Source organism: Fukomys damarensis, unplaced genomic scaffold, assembly GCF_012274545.1.
Source record: "Fukomys damarensis isolate Sample0158 unplaced genomic scaffold, DMR_v1.0_HiC HiC_scaffold_37, whole genome shotgun sequence".
Classification (NCBI taxonomy): domain Eukaryota; kingdom Metazoa; phylum Chordata; class Mammalia; order Rodentia; family Bathyergidae; genus Fukomys; species Fukomys damarensis.
In genome coordinates this window covers 37797431-37813204 of record NW_022900949.1, presented here as the reverse complement: position 1 = coordinate 37813204, position 15774 = coordinate 37797431, and the positions used below count along the sequence as shown (strand labels likewise).

Below are 15774 nucleotides of genomic sequence, written 5' to 3'. Positions count from 1 at the left end.
AAGAGAGGATGCTGATTTGAGAAAGTGGTTACTTTTTTCCATTACAGCAAATAAAGTATCCAGGATCAAACATTCAAAGAAGAACTCTCTGGGGTAACCATTTCTTTCTGCAAAACATCTAACTGAAAATTAGTGTAATAATGTATGATTCTGATTTTTTTCCACTCAGAATCATTTTAAGACAAACTGGCACTTAATTATCTGGGTAAAATGACCTTGTATTCACCCTCCAAGCAGCACAACTTTAAACCCAAGGTGTTCCTGCCAGTTACCTCAGAACAATGGCTCTGAAGCACCGACACCAGGACCCTCTCCCCGGCTCCTGATTCCTACTTACTCTGTGTTCCGAAGAGCTTCCAGAGCCCTTGCCCTGGGCTTTCCTGTGCTTGGGAACAGAAAGGTCTTTCTGGCTGCTCTTGGTACCACTGGCACTTTGGGGAGGGTCCTGACAGAGGTCTGCTTCCTGCCGTGACCTCTTACGTGCAGACTTGGCTGGCTTCTGGGAGGATGAGGAGGACATGGAGGAGGACACAGGTGGAGGGGGAAGCATTTCTTTTTTTGAGGGCTCTGAGGAGGGCTTGGGAGTCCTGGAGTGAAACATCAGACAAAGTTGAGGCAGAACAGAATCAAACCTCTCAGCAATAAAAGATGAAACTGATGCTGCAGGAAAGAGTGCAGTCACAATGCTTGCACCCGTATTTCAGAAAGGTCAATTTTTAGGTACTTTTGGATGCCTGTGAAACCTCCAGCCCCATCCATTAGTAATAATGCAGGTGCAGTGAGAAACTGCACCTGCAGAGTCTGCTGTTCTCTCTCACCTCAACTGGTCCCTGCCTGTCAAGCAGGTGGCCCAACTGCACCTCCAAACTGAACCCTCTCTGCAGCTCCCATAGGAGAACACTGTGTCTTCACTTAGGCCAAGCAGATGTGAAGACATTTCTTGAATAAATCAAAAGTAGACAACAGTTCCTTTCCTATGACACCCTCTGGTAACACCACATTTGCTGTCCAAGCTTCTCTCATTCTGAGGACAGCGTGGACCCTGGCCACTGTCTTCTCTCTCTGGGACTGTTTGCTATTCTGCAAAGAAGGGACAAGAGTGCCTTTCTTCCAAGGCAGGGGGCAACATCACTGACATAAGTCCCCAGCCCAAGAGTGCCTTTCTTAAATAACTCTGGACGTCTAGAAAACTCTCCTTCATGCAAAGCCTTCTGGTAAAATCTAAACTTGCTGCCAAACCAAATGTCAGTCCCTATGGGTGCCCACGGGTGACAGGGACACAGGACAAACTGAACACGCTGGTCTAACAAGTTCGAACAGGCTCGTCAATCTGCTGCAGAAGACAACCTTTCTCTGTCCTGTCAGGACCCAAGAAGACTGAGAACCCCTCTAGGCTGTGCCTAATCGCCATACTCACTTAGTTCTAGAAGATTCTTTGTGGGAGGATGAAGACAAAGAGGGTTGTGGTTTGACTTCTTTCTCCAGTCTGATTTTCTTATTATCATAGTCTCTCTCTGCTTCCCCCTGTTATTGTGGTACAGCAAGCAAGGTACAGCATCACAAACACAATTATACACATGGAACGAGACGGGCAGCAAAGGCCAAGAGAGTGATTTGATTTCTGGGACATCCACGCACACAAAGCAGCCTTGCTAGCACTCAGAGGCTGCATGTGATGTGTGATGGAGGAACGAGGACAATCTAGTCAATGCCGCTTGGGTTGAGACACATTTTTTGTGAAGAAAGATAAATCTTCATAACCCAAGAAAGGGACAATGGCTGAGGTAACAGCTCACAACCAGAGTAAGTGGACTCAAAGACACCACTGTGTTTCTCTAAACAGGAAAGAATCAGCGATCTGTAGATGCAAGTCTCTGGTCCCCCAGCAGTCAATACCACATACACATTCACATCAGAAACACAAGTATGGTTTTAGAAGGGTCCCCACTTTGAAAGAACATCCATTTACATGCACTAATTTACTGCATGCATAAAATCCAGATTGGCTTACTTAAACCCTCCCTCCCTTCTAATGAAAATAAGTGTATTATTCAAAAGAAATGGGCCTGAGCTCTCACATTCTCAAAATACGATTTTAGTGAGAGTAAAGGGATTTAAGTAACTCAAGAAAATTCACGGGCCAGGGACTTAGCTCAGGTGGTACTGTGCCTGCCTTGTGAGCACAAGGTCCTGCATTCAATCCCTGGTACCAAAAGAAAAGAACACTCATTTGTACAACTAAAGTGCTACAAAATACTCTGTTCACAAACTTCTTTCCACAATTCTGGTGGCAATCTGCACGTAGTTCCCCCACTGTGAGTTCACTGTTACAAATCTGGGACACGACCAGTCAGTCTAGGACAATCCCCCATCAACCTCAAATCTCAGAAACCAGGAAGGAAAAAAAGTCTTCAACTTAGCTGTCTATATGTATATATGAGGTCCCAGTTTTCACCAAGGTGTCTTTCTCTTCCCCTAACCTCTCCCAGGAAAATGACGAAATTATGATGGATTGACTCAAGGTCTGCCCAGTTTCTAATATACAACTGGCCCTGCCCCAAAGTATGGGAAACAGAAGGAAAAAAATAAATCTCCTCCCTTCTAGAAAAACACTTTTATTCATGTATGTGAGGTCTTGCTTCAAAACAGATTTGTTCAGGGGGTTCCCAAAGATGGCTGCTTTGATATTCTATGTGCAGACTAAGAATGGTCAGAGGGAAAGCAGGCTGGAGGAGAAAAGCAGCTACCGGGGGCACAGGCCAGCCCAGCAGCCATGGACACACGTCCAGGGAGCAGCTACTTACAGAGGGGTTCTATGTGCAGACTAAGAATGGTCAGAGGGAAAGCAGGCTGGAGGAGAAAAGCAGCTACCGGGGCACAGGCCAGCCCAGCAGCCATGGACACACGTCCAGGGAGCAGCTACTTACAGAGGGAGGAAACTACAGAGAATGTAGTGGGGTTTATACTTGAATATTTATGTGGTATTTGAGACATAAAAGATTAAAAATTGCTTAAATTATTGCCACTAGTTTTTCCAAGTGGCTAAAAACGTTAAATGTGTGGCTTACGTTCTATTTCTATGGACAGCACTGTTCTATATACACTACGCTGAAGATGATCTGCAAACTGGGCTCTTTCCAATTAACCGACACAAAGAAGGGGTTACATACCGGCAGGGATGAGGTAGAAAACTAATTAGTAACTTAGAGGTTCACTGGAGGAGACTGGGGAAAGCTATCTCAGAGTGCCTGCTAGGGAGACAGACAGCCTGTGAGGTAAGCAAGCGACTCTTAACCCATCACTGAAACGCCACAGGCCCAACCAGGAGCAGGGTCCTGGAGGAAACTTCAGAAGTGAAAGGCCCAGCACTCGCCGGGACAAGCTACCAGGCCCTTGTGACAGGGCTGTGCACAGCCAAGTCTGTGTAGCAAAAAAGAATCATTAATGATGGACAGGGTTCAAACAGATGCCTGCTCCAGGCTAGGGAAACCCCGTGCCAATTAGGCACCTACCTACGCCAGGCATCCTGTCCCAAAAGGAGCCAGCAAATTCTCTGGAGTCTTAGATTAAAGACAACAGGGCTGGCCCAGCAAATGATGAAGAAAGATGGGACGTTTATCCCTGGGAAAGCCAGGATGTGTTAAAATGTCTGGGCAGCTATGAGCTTGCACACAACAGTAAAACACATTTTTTTGTTAATGGGAGGCATTTCCAGGTAGTTAAGGACACACAGAGGTTCTCAAGATCAAACTAAACATATACCACCCACCAAATGACATCTTCATGAGAAGACTACAGCCCAGAGGTGAACTGAGAGTAACAACTGTTTGTGTTTCCAAGTTGGTTAGGACATGCTGGTGATGACTTAACCCAAAGCAGCAGACCATACAAAGCACACATGAAAATAAGAGTCGTAGTGAGTCAGGGCTCAAACCTGGAACAGAACTCTGCTTTGTGCCAGCTGGGGACTGGAAACCAGTCATCACCAGACGCTACCTTCTGGACTAGCGTTTACAATGCTAACATTGAGCAACTCACTGGAATAACATGCTTTCTATCGATATCTGACTTCTCACAGGCTGATAATGTCCAACAACTAGTAGAAAGGCAGCCATTCAGATAAACACAGCAGAGACCTCCTATGGTTTCTCCTTGTGGGGCTCACTGCAGGCTGCAGAGCCGCGGAGCCCTGTGCACAGTGAAATGCTTGTGGGGCTCATTCCTGTCTGACCCGAGGTGTGCCCGGCAGCACTCGGTATTCCTTGGTTGGCACAGCAAGGACGCCGCACGGCTGAGGGACAGACTGAGGTCCCTGGAAGCAGGACCACGTCACAACTTTGAGAGGATGCACCGGGGAAGGGGCCATGCTGTTGCAGGCATCTGAGATGCGAGTCCTAAGCCCTGCTGGGAAAGGGGAGGCACGAGGCTCTTCCCGACCTTTCTTGTCAGGAAGCTCTGTGCAAGGTGACGGCAGGGCGTTCTCTTCCTTGGGGATGAACAAATGACTCCTTCTCCAGGGAGTTTACCACCCCTCAATCACCAGGTTTCAGGGACTCTGGTGAAAGGTCTGGGATTCAGGCATTTCTTTTGCATGCGGGTGAGTAGGCTGCTGGCTGGCTTCTGACTCACTTGTTTACTTTCCTTGACCCGTCAGAGCAGGCAGCCTGATGATCTGCCAAGGACTGCCCCACCTACAGAGCTGGAGGGACACTTCCAGGGCACTAGAGCCTGCCCACCTGCACCTGGCTTGGTGGGTAGGCACTTGCTGGCAGCAGGGAAAGGGAGGTGGCTTTTCCCAGAGCCAACACAGCATTTCTAACTGGTAGATGGGCACGTTCTGTGCCCTGAGTGTAGCTGCCACGGCAGGACACGGAATGTCCAAAAGGGAACCTGAGGTGGAGGAATGGTGGGGACCACTGGAAGCTGAGCCAGGGATGACAGTGACAGTCCTGATTGTAACCAGCAGAGTCGCCGTCCTGACCCAGACCTCTGACCTTGGGCCGCTCAGCTACCTTCCAGCACACGTTTGTGCAGCAACACATGTGAGAGAGATCACTGGCCAGGTAGACACAACACACCTGAGCCCCAAGCCAAGAGCCTCAGTGCTCAGGGTCAGAGACACACTCTCCCAACAGGAAGCAGGTGAGCCTAGCATACATGGGACACCAGAAAAGTAGAGAGGCACAGGATGCTTTGGAAAATCCATGCCACTGCTTGAAGAAGGCTTAATAAGAAAACGACACAAAGACATCCAGCCCAAGCTTGGGACAGGGACAGGGACAGGGACAGGGATGTCCCGAGGAGACCAGCCGTGCTGGCCAGAGTAAGCACCACAAGAAGGAAAATCGATGTTGGCAAGGGCATCTGCAAGGCAAACACCTCAGGCACAGCCACACATGGCATGTGCACTTTGATGAGGAGGGACAGGCAGGCAAAGTCCACCACTGAGTGGCTGTAAGAAGGTGGAAAGGATGAATTTTCCAACAGGTGCTGATCTGGACTAGCAACCCAAGAAAATGTAGGTGGACCTTGTATAGAAGGAGAGAGCTCCAAACATTCTAAGAAATAATACAGCTGTTCCTGCTACACACAACTTCACTTTCACACTGCAACACACACACACACACACACACACACACACACACACACACACTCAAATGGCACTAGAAGGGTTTTCTCAAAAAAGATTTTATTAATAAAGCAATCATTTAGAAAAAGAAAAAACATGAATAAATGTTCCCCCTTTGAAATTATCCGTCTATGACCATTAAGGCAGATCACCCATTTGTCTGAAAGGGAATTCCCGAGGTGGCAGGGATACAAAGGTGTCCAGGAAGAATTGCACACAGGGCTCACGGGGAGGCTTGGCCATGGGAGGAGCGTTCTGCTGTGCTCCCACTGAACTGGCCTGAACCATACGAACAAAGAGATGCCTGTGGAAGTGCAGGCCTGCAGCCTGGGGGGTGAGGAAGGAGGACTCTGCGAGTTCAAACCCTGGACGCACAACTAAGCAAGACCCTGTCTCAAAATTTAAAAATGCAGTATACTCCCCATGAACTTGCAGTACAGAGTTGGCGGCCTCAGTCACTCATGGATTTTTCCATGAACTGCTCACGGAAATCCCTACAATTTCAGGGAAACCACAAATATTCTCCAAAAGTTTTTTGGTAGGAAGTTTGCAAGTGGCCAATCTGAGAGTGTTATTCAGTTCTCCTTGCCTCTGACTGGCTGCTGGCCCATAACCCATCTCAGCAGATGCACACAGCGTTTCTGCATCCTAACAGTTTACTGGGCCCTGTGTTGCTATATCCAATATTCTAGGTTTCGTTCTTTTTTTTTTTCAGTCCAGGGATTGAACTCAGGACCTTGTGCTTGCAAGGTAGGCATGGTGCTACTGAGCTAAATCCCTGGCCCTAGCTTTTGTTCTTCTTAAAGTCCTAAGATTCCTAAGATGTCACCAAAACACCCTGCACCTTTTAAGGCTTCATTAATTAATACAGTATTTTGTTAAATTATATTACTACGGGAGACATAGCAAATTTAGGGTTTAAACTATAAAAATAAGCATTCTTCTTGCCAAATCTGAAATTTGCAGTTTTTCATAATTCATGGGTGTGCTAGGAAATAACCAGTGTGAATGTCAGGGGTCCACTGTCGATCAAGAAAGGGGCTGGGGGTGAAGTTCAGTGTGAAGGTTCTAGGTTCAATCCTCAAAATACATTGACATTTTAAATTCTGAACTGCAATCAGACTGATAGAGTTCAGTAGCTTGTGTAGGGAGCGTGGTGTTGAGTTCACAACTGGGAGCCTCGCAATTTCGCCACTTTTCCTTGCAAACTTCCTCATCCTCTCCGTCAAAGCACTAAAAGTCCAAGCTCCTTCTGTAGGTGCCGCATCCAATGGCTGCAGCAGCTGGCGGACACCTGAGCTTGTGCTGGGGCCGAACCCGAGACCTCCGTACGGTTGGCTCCCCAGCCCCTGCCATTGAGTCTTCCTCTTCACGCGTGGTTAACCCTTGGACGGCTTTAAGGAGCTGTGAGCCCTCTGGAAACCAAGACAGGTTCTAAAGGGCCTTTATATAACAACATTCAGGCACAGCCCAACAGCTCTGACTTTACCGTTGGAGCACTTTGTCCAGTGGGTGCATTTGAAAAGAAAATTCATGGTTCAATTTTGGGGAAAGGGATACAAGCTTAGAAAGCAGCCTTTCCTCCACCCGGCATCAACTGGGATCTGATGAAAGGAACACAGCCCGCCTAACAGACATCAGGGCTCTGAAAGGGCCAAGACTGGACATGTGAACACGGTGATCAGTGCCACCCACCTGGGGTCCAGCAGGAAGGAAAAGCGCAGGACTTAGGGTTCTCTGCGGTGAACTGAGTACGCAGCAGACTGCTGTTTAAGCTCACTTATCTGAGAGCTTCCGAGCAAGGTCAGTCAGGAACAACACCCAGGCAAGGAGCCTGGTGGCCCGAGTCCAGCTGTTTGGACAAAACACCCCAGGATCTCTCCAGCCAAAGCACAGCTCTCCAAGGCCTGGGATACCCAGCACAGCTAGGCATCAAGATCACTGAAGGAATTTCAAACCTCCGGAGGGGGTAGTTCACAGTGCTAACCCTCCCTACCAGACTAAGGCAGCCAGGGTCTAGAACCTATACACTAGCACCACATCTGTGCCTCAAAAGGGCAGCCCATTCTGGGTCTGATCTCTTGGCTGCTTCCCAGAGCTTTGAAGAAATCATGGCCTGAACCTGGCATGACAGTGGAAGGCTAACATCCCAGCACTCTGAGAGGCCAAGGGAGGAGGATTGCAGTTCCAGCCCAGCCCAGCCCAGCCAGGCAATTTAGTGAGACCTTATGTCAATGCTTTTTTTAAAGGATTGGGGAAGTGCCTTAATGTGAAGGCCCTGGGTTCAATCCTTAGTATGGGGGAAAAAAAAATCATGTTCCTAACACAAAGGGACCATTATAGTCCCCCATTGCTCAAATGAAAAATGCATGTGCGTCCCTAGTTTTCAAGAGCTTCTGGGGACACAGTTCTCATAACCAAAGGAAAGCTAGAAGCTCCCCCTTCTGCAATGGCACAATGCCTGTGCACTTGTGCTGGGATGGACTGGGCCAAAAACTCTCTGAGGATCCTCCAGGTTCCCACTGGGAAGTCTGCATGTTGGAAGAAAATCCACTCCCCATTCCAGTGAGTGCAGGATCACACTGGAGACCAGGCACGCGGCTGACAGGAGGCTTCCCGGAAGGATGGGTAAACACACGTGTTCTCTAGGGCCTCTCAGGACAGTACACGCAGGGCTCTTTGTCCCAAGCAGGCTCACTGCAGTTTCCTCCATGGGCTTTGTATACTTCACATGCACGTGCGCACGTGCACGTACACACACACACACACACACACACACACACACACACGCACACGCACAACACACGTGCCCATCCCACTTTCTAAAGCTTTTTTTTTTTTGGTACCAGGGATTGAACTCGGGTCCTTGCACTTGCAAGGCAGGCCACCGAATCGCTGAGCTAAATCCCTGGCCCCTCACTTTCTAAAGCTTTAAGAGCTCTCTGCTGTGAACTGCACCCTCTTCTAGCTGGCACAGCACCACCAGTAACACCCAACTTGGCCCACTCAGCCTGGCTGCTGCAGATGCAGTGGCAGTGCATGCCCCCATGTCACGTGACAGGGTCAGGCGCTCTGCACTCTACAGTACGGTTGTGTCACATTTTTTAACCTAGTGGATTAATTAGCTGGTCTCAGCAGCTCCACGACCACTTTCCCTGTTATTCTTAGCCAACTGCCACAGCTGAGTGCAACGTTTCTCATGCACACACACGAGTGTCAAAAGTGTCCTCTCTTCCAAGCAAGAGAGAACTGGCCCTTCCGATACCTGACTTGGGATCTTGGGCCAGGTGGGCTCAGGAAAGAGAGCCACTGGGGAACACTTAACTTTTTATCATCGTGCAAAAGTAGAAACAGATCCAGAATTCAATGATTCAGAATAAAGGCAAGGAGACTGTACAAAACACTGATTTATCCAACTCAGAGAGTTTTAAAGAATGCAGGGATTTTCCCTTTTTTTAAAAAAAAAAAAAACTATGACAAATCCTTCCATAAAACTTTAAAAAATCCTAATGAATGACAGATGTTGCAATATATCCCTCAACAGGGAGACTCAGAGCCTGAGGCCAGCCTGGGCAAATAGAGAGACCCTGTCTCAAAATCAATCTTAAAAAGCAGCTGGAGCTCAGTTGTAAAGCACTTGCCTGGCATACACATGTCCCTGGGTTCAAACCACAGCACCATCAAAAAAGAAAAAAAGAGCACATACTAGGGTGTGAAAGTCACACATAGCAATTCTTTCAGTAATTCTGAATACTAAAACATTTCAACTCATGTAAGACCTTCCTAATTTCTAGGCAATCCAAACGGACCAGACATTAAATACCAGGTTATCTCCACATACAATGGGCCCTCGGGGCTGGGAGTAGCTCAGCAGAACACAAAAGGCCCAGGGGTTGATCTCCAACACAAGGAAAAATTAAATCTCAAAATGCCACTCTACACTGGAAGTGTCCTCTACACATGACAGAAACCCGATGAGTGACTGGGGAGAAGGAAGCGGGCACAGGGGCTCCATGGGTGGAGCAGAGACTCCCAGCCCCCCACAAACACCTGAGAGCCGGGTCCCCACCCACTGGGGCACTGCACCCACCTTCCTCTTCCTGGCTGCCTTGCCAGGGATATCTGAGCATCGCTTCTCTGGCTCCTGCCTCTTCCCTGTGGATGGAGGCTTCTCCTCCGGCTTCCTGGGGCGGCCCGCCTTCCCAGGCAGACGAGGTACCCTGGGGATGAGGTCGAGCGCTATCTTCACCACCAGGCTGTGGGGGGCAGGCGTTTCCCTGAGCGGCGAGAGCACCCTGGTATTCCTTAAGGGAGGCAGCAGCATGTCCTTGTGTCCATCCTCCTGGACCACCACAGCCTGCCGGCAGCCACTAGTCCTGCCACTGCCCTGGGCCTGGGCCTGAACCTGTGCCAAGGGGACCAGCACAAAGGGCTCAGGGCTTGCGGCCCCTGTGCTGTCCTTGGTGGGGACCAGGGCGCAGCTCCTGGGCTGCTGCTTTTCCCCAGGGGCTGGCGTGGTGGGCCCAGGCTCCCTGCTGCCCCCAGCACGTGGCCTGCCTTTCGTCTTCACCCTGGGCTTCTCTTTGCAGGTTGGGTCCTTCAGGCCACAGGGCACAGGGCCCAGCTCCCTGTCTCCCTGTGAGCTGGCTCTCGTGTCCACCGCTGTGGCTAGGGCCAAAGCCTTGGCAGGCCTCCTCGGGTGCTTGGTCCCAATGGTCTGTCTGGATGGTAGCTCCTGCTGTGCTGGGGACTTGTGGCCGCCTCTCCTGCTGGCGTGGGGAACCTCGGCGGGGCCCCGGGGCGCCCTGCTGCAGCTCTTTGGGGGCGGGGCTTTGGGCTCAGCAGGCGCCTGGCCTGTGGCACTGATGTTGCTGTCTCCCTGACCCTGCTGGCCCCCAAGGCGCGCAGGCTCTGCGCTGCCTGAGCCCTCGGGGGCCGTAGTCGGCTGGCCCACCTTGCTCAGCCAGTTGTCCAGCTGCCATTTGTTTGTTGTTGGAGGCTCCGGCTGAAATCAGGAAACAGAAAGGAGCATTAGCTGATACGCTTTTCCATAATGCTGCTCGATGACACAGGCCTGTCTCCGAAGAAGGAACTGTTCCAGACCTTACTTCAGATTCTATTCGTTCTCCTCAAACTGAGAGACTATATTAACAACTCTTCAAATACAGTAAGCTATGTCTCCGTGCTCTGGGAACTGGCATGGTAGGTACTAACAGGTGACTGACAACTGCTGAGAAATCGATATAAATCCTGGGGAAGTAAAAAGAAAAAAGATGCATTCTGTACATGTACCAACTCCCCATGATGAATGTAATTACCATGTACTGTAAAATACGTAGCAACAAAAATTATAAAAAACAATCCTTGCTTCTATTGGAAATTATGGTAAACAGAACCGATACCTTTTGACTTATAAAGAATTCTGTTAGAATATAAGGGGAATTCAGTCTGGCTACATTCGAGACGAGGGCAGTAGGGTCAGAAGTTCTAGGCCAGTATGGGAAACATAGCAAGACTCTGTCTCAAAACACAATAAGGAATAGGGGAGGAGGCTGGGTGTGGGTCAGTGGTGAACGCTTGCTGGATAGGAAAGAGAGGGTGTTCAATCCCCAGCACTGTGGAAAAAAGGTGTGTGTGTGTGTGTGTGTGTTACGTGAGATGAAAGGTGTCCTCCAGCAAGGCTTTTCAGAAAGCAGCTATGAGTGAAACACCTTTCAGCAGTTACCCCTCGGTATCATGCTACTGAAAATGACCATCTTCAAGATGGTTTCATTTCTCTACTTAAAAACAAACATTCATATATGACAAGATTATCAGTGCGTCACAAATATTTTCACATTTTACCCGATTAAAGGCAAGTGAAGTCACATAGGAAAACTTCAGTCTCACTTGGATTCTGTAAAGTCATCCATTAAGTTTCTTGCTCCAGGCCAGAGGTGGTGGCACATGCCTGTCATTCCAGCACTCAGGAGGCTGAGACAGAAGGATCACAGCTAGAGGCTAGTTTGAGCTACATAATGTGTTCAAGGGCAGCCTGAACTGAGACCCTGTCTCAAAAAATCAAAACAAGCAAATAGAAGGTTTCGAGCTCCAGGTAGTGTGATCTAAAACAGCACCTATGTTGTTAAGACACAAAAAGAGGTCCCAGATCACAGTGGACAGCGATGATTTTATTGGTCACCTGTGTGACTGACAGGGCCACCTAGTGGAAGTCCCTACGTTATCCTACTATTGCTAAATTAACTCTCACTGCACGCTGTCACCTTGTCTCTCAGCCACACTGTGAGATCTGAACAGAAGGGCAGCAATGCCTCCACCTCCCTGCTGTGGTACCATGGGTCCTGCATACAGTGGTAGACAAGATGTCTCAGCACTTCGGTGCCCTGACGCTGTGCATCATGTAGAAAGACATGAGTGTCCAACTGAGCAAGTGATGACTTCAGCGTTTTGTTTTGATTTTTTTTTAAGGGCAGTCTTTCACTGGCTTGCTTATTTTTCTCAAGGTCCACTCTGACAGGTGGTTTTTATGAATGAGTAACTCATGCATAGGTTTGTACAAATGACTAAACTACACACACAAAGCACTGGGAAGACAATTGAAAAAAATTTATATGGGATAACTATTAGGTTATGGATAAGGACACCCAGGAGAGACAGAGTTTTGTTTTGTTGTGCTGTAGATTAACTCAAGGCCTCTCGCATGCTACTGCCACTGATTCATAGCCCCAGCCCCAAGGTGGAGGAATTCTAAGGGAAGGATTGCTGACAATCCAAGTAAAATATACCATAGCTGTTCAAATCTGTAAAAACATGCAGACCTAAATAATGTAAAATATACAAATATGATGTACAGGTTTTTTTTTTCATTCAGGGAAACATTAAATACTAAAATGATCTGGTAGGTAGTTTGGGCTTTGGGCTTAGTGTGATTTATAACAGAACAGAAATAAAAATTTTATTTTAAAGAAACCAGGTAGGATCATAGTTTGGGCAGGAAACCGCCCAATTTGTCCTTTTCTGCTTACTCCATAACATACCTCCTTTATAGCTTCCTAATCTGACAGCAACCCTCCACCCACAACCTCTCTCTTGAATTCAGAGCAAGAGAAGAAAGAAAACCACCCTGTGTGACAGGCATTTTTTGGGTGGAGAAGATCAGCCCATTCCCCCCGGGTCAACATCATTTCCCGCAGAGACCGACTGTGGGGGACACTGGAGGCCAACAGGACCAGGCAGTAGGACACAGGTCATGTGCAGTGGGAACCAAACTTGCCTTACCCTTCTTCAGGCAACGTGGCATGGGTCTCACCTGCCACGATGTTCACGGCTGCAGCCCAACACTGCCACACACCTCACACAAACAGTCAAGTGAGAACCCCAAGGGCAAGTCATTCCTAGTTAAGTTGCATGCCCTTCCTGCCCCGAGGACAGAGCCATACTGGAATACATTTAACAGTCCCCAAAGGAGTGTCCTGATTACAGAAGTAACACATTGTGCAAAAGTGAAGACTATGGCCCAATTTCAGGGTCAGATTGAGCTAGGATGCCCAGATGAAGGGAACAGGCAGGGCCATGATCTTTATTACCCAACATGAAGTTGTAAAATGGATAAGGTCAGGGATTATGAAGATTATGTATTTGGGTACTGAGGTGGGGAAAGTATTCACATAATGGCTCGATTGGAAACAGACTGTGAGGGGCCGGGGATTCAGCTCAGTGGTTCTATCACATGCCTCACCAGTGCCAAGGACTCAAGTTTGATCCCCAGTACCAAAAAAGAAACAAACTGTGAGACAATTTTCAAGAGGTTAAGTACCAGACAGGACTGAGGTCTGGCTCTTCATCGCTCCCTTGGCCTTTCCTGGCTCTCAGCTTCCACCCTCCCAGGGAGGCTGCCACCCAAATGCTCCGAAGTAGGGGAAAATGTGAGGATTATTTCTTAAATACGTTTGACTACATGTCCCTTACCTCTCCTAACCATTTAATCTGGCAAAAGTTAGTTTATTTTAGAATGCATCATGCTTGCGTATCTTCCTATACTTTTAGGCAGCACAGACTGCCTATGTCCCACAGACTTTGAAAAGCTGGTTGACATTTAGGCTCACAGTACTGTGCAGACATGGAAAGAGAATCCACAGGGCTGTATCCCATGCTCCGAGGCAGCCTAGCAGCCGGTGAACTGTGTTCGGGCCTCTGAGAGCCTGGGCCTACTCCATCCAGCAAAATTAACGAGAGTAGAGCCACAGAAAGTTACTTCTCAGCATTAAAGATAGAAACAAGGCGGGAAAGTTAAAATTAGTAACTATGACCCATTATGAAATTCATGTTACCCTTTATAAATGGAAGCAGGTATTTTAAAAGGCAAGAAAAGTCACTGGGTACCTTAGGGAACATTGAGGGTAAACAAAGAAAATACTCCTGGAAAGACAGGCCCAGTATATGACATGTGAACCCTCCATCAAGCTGGACTTCCACATCAACATACAAATCCCATTTTTTTCCCTAAAAAAGACAGTTTTATTTTTTTATTTATTTTGGGGGGGATACCGGGGATCAAACTCAGGTCCTTGCACTTGCAAGGCAGGCCACCGAACCGCTGAGCTAAATCCCGGGCCCAAAGACAGTTTTAAAAATAAAGTGAAACAGGAGCTTTACTTTATACTTACGGAGTCTGAATCTATTCTAGTGATCACTTGAGGGAGGAGACGTAACTATGTCTTTACTACGAGCCACCGACTGAATTTCCATTTTCTATTATTGATTACTTTGTCCATTCTGATTTTATTTGAATTGTATTATTTGGCTGAAATACCTTTTAAAATCAATACTAACAAGCAAGTATATTTTCCTCACTTAAAAAAGGTAAAACAAAGCGAAGCTCTTATAAATCTAATAGTGAAAATCACACAATATGTCTGCATAGCATATTCGGTTTCCTGCTCCCTGGGGCATAGAAAAATTATTTCAACAACAATCATTTATCACACAAGGAGACAGTCTCGGAAAGACAGAGCAATCAGTGAAATCTAACAGCACCTGGGGTGCAGGTTCTGCTGATGTACACTCATACGTTCCTAACAATTCTGGGCACTGGCACTGTGCCGCTTTCTCAGCCTGCCCTGTGCCTCACCAAGTGATCGATCTCCAGACATGTCCAGTTAATGCTCCGGCAGAAATGCCTTGTTCCTGAAGAGCAGAGAACACAGCAAACCTTACTGCTTGTGTGCACATACAGCTGGGTTTCTTTATAGGGCCGGAGCTGCTCACTGAGAATGAAATGCCTCCCGTTTGCACTGCACTATCCCCCAGCACGACCTTACACTTCTACCCAAGTTCGAAGGTATCTGGCAGCGCTGCTGTCTGTTCTAACAATGCCTGTGCCAGTAGGCAGCACGACTGCCCAGAGACTCAGTGCTTGGGACTTTTAGTCTCCCTTGGGTGTTCACCCCCAGAGAAATAGTCTGCTGGTCTGCTCCTCTTGCAGAGTCTCCTGGGGGAGTTGAAAGCAAACACAAATACCCGGTTTTACAGGGGCAGAAGGGAGCAAGAATAGTGCTCTGGAAAAATCACTTTGCCATCAATTTAACGCTCAGCTTTGAGGAATTCAGAACTAGAACTCCTGAGGACTTCTGTCTGGTTCACGTGGCTGAGTTTGCTAATTCAAATGGTCTCCTCTCCTGTCCTTAATTCATGCATTCCTGAAGTTTCAAAGAGCATCCTCATAAATATTAAATGGCAGCCTATGGAAAGCAAGTTTTCATTTTCAAAAGAAGGGAAAAGAAAATAGCGTGCCAACAGTCCTGACGAGCCCCTCTGCCAAACAGCACTAGCAGCAACAGAGAAAGAGCCTCCCACTCTAACCAGGGAGAACAGTGCGACATGAGTCCACACACGGCCCAGGAGCAGAGACGACGGGTCACCCGCAGGCACAGGGCCTGGGGCCTGGGCCTTGCTGCGGACACAGTACCTCCGCAGCTGTGGCGTCGTGGGGCTCGTTCTCCTCACTGTCACTCGAGCTGCTCTCGCTCTCTGAGTCGGAGGAGCTGTCGGAGTCACTGGTGCTCTCCGACTCTGCGCTGCTGGAATGTGCAGAGGCCACTGGCTCCGGCAGCAACGGTGCAGCACTGCAGAACAACCAAGGATAA

The 15774-nt window shown here is 48.3% G+C and overlaps 1 protein-coding gene across 9 annotated transcripts in view; it reads right to left on the bottom strand.

Moving 5' to 3' along the window:
* The window catches only part of Aff1 (AF4/FMR2 family member 1), a 152144-nt gene that overhangs the window by 7870 nt on the left and 128500 nt on the right, over positions 1 to 15774 (bottom strand). For 8 of the 9 annotated variants that reach the window (XM_010606726.1, XM_019204944.2, XM_010606721.1 and 5 more), the window contains 4 exons: positions 15597 to 15753; positions 9720 to 10634; positions 1418 to 1524; positions 338 to 587 (listed from right to left, as the gene is read on the bottom strand). In XM_010606726.1, the coding sequence (XP_010605028.1) occupies positions 338 to 587; positions 1418 to 1524; positions 9720 to 10634; positions 15597 to 15753 (1429 nt within the window). The remainder of the gene's footprint in view (positions 1 to 337; positions 588 to 1417; positions 1525 to 9719; positions 10635 to 15596; positions 15754 to 15774) is intronic. The other variant, XM_010606723.1, reaches the window with a different exon arrangement.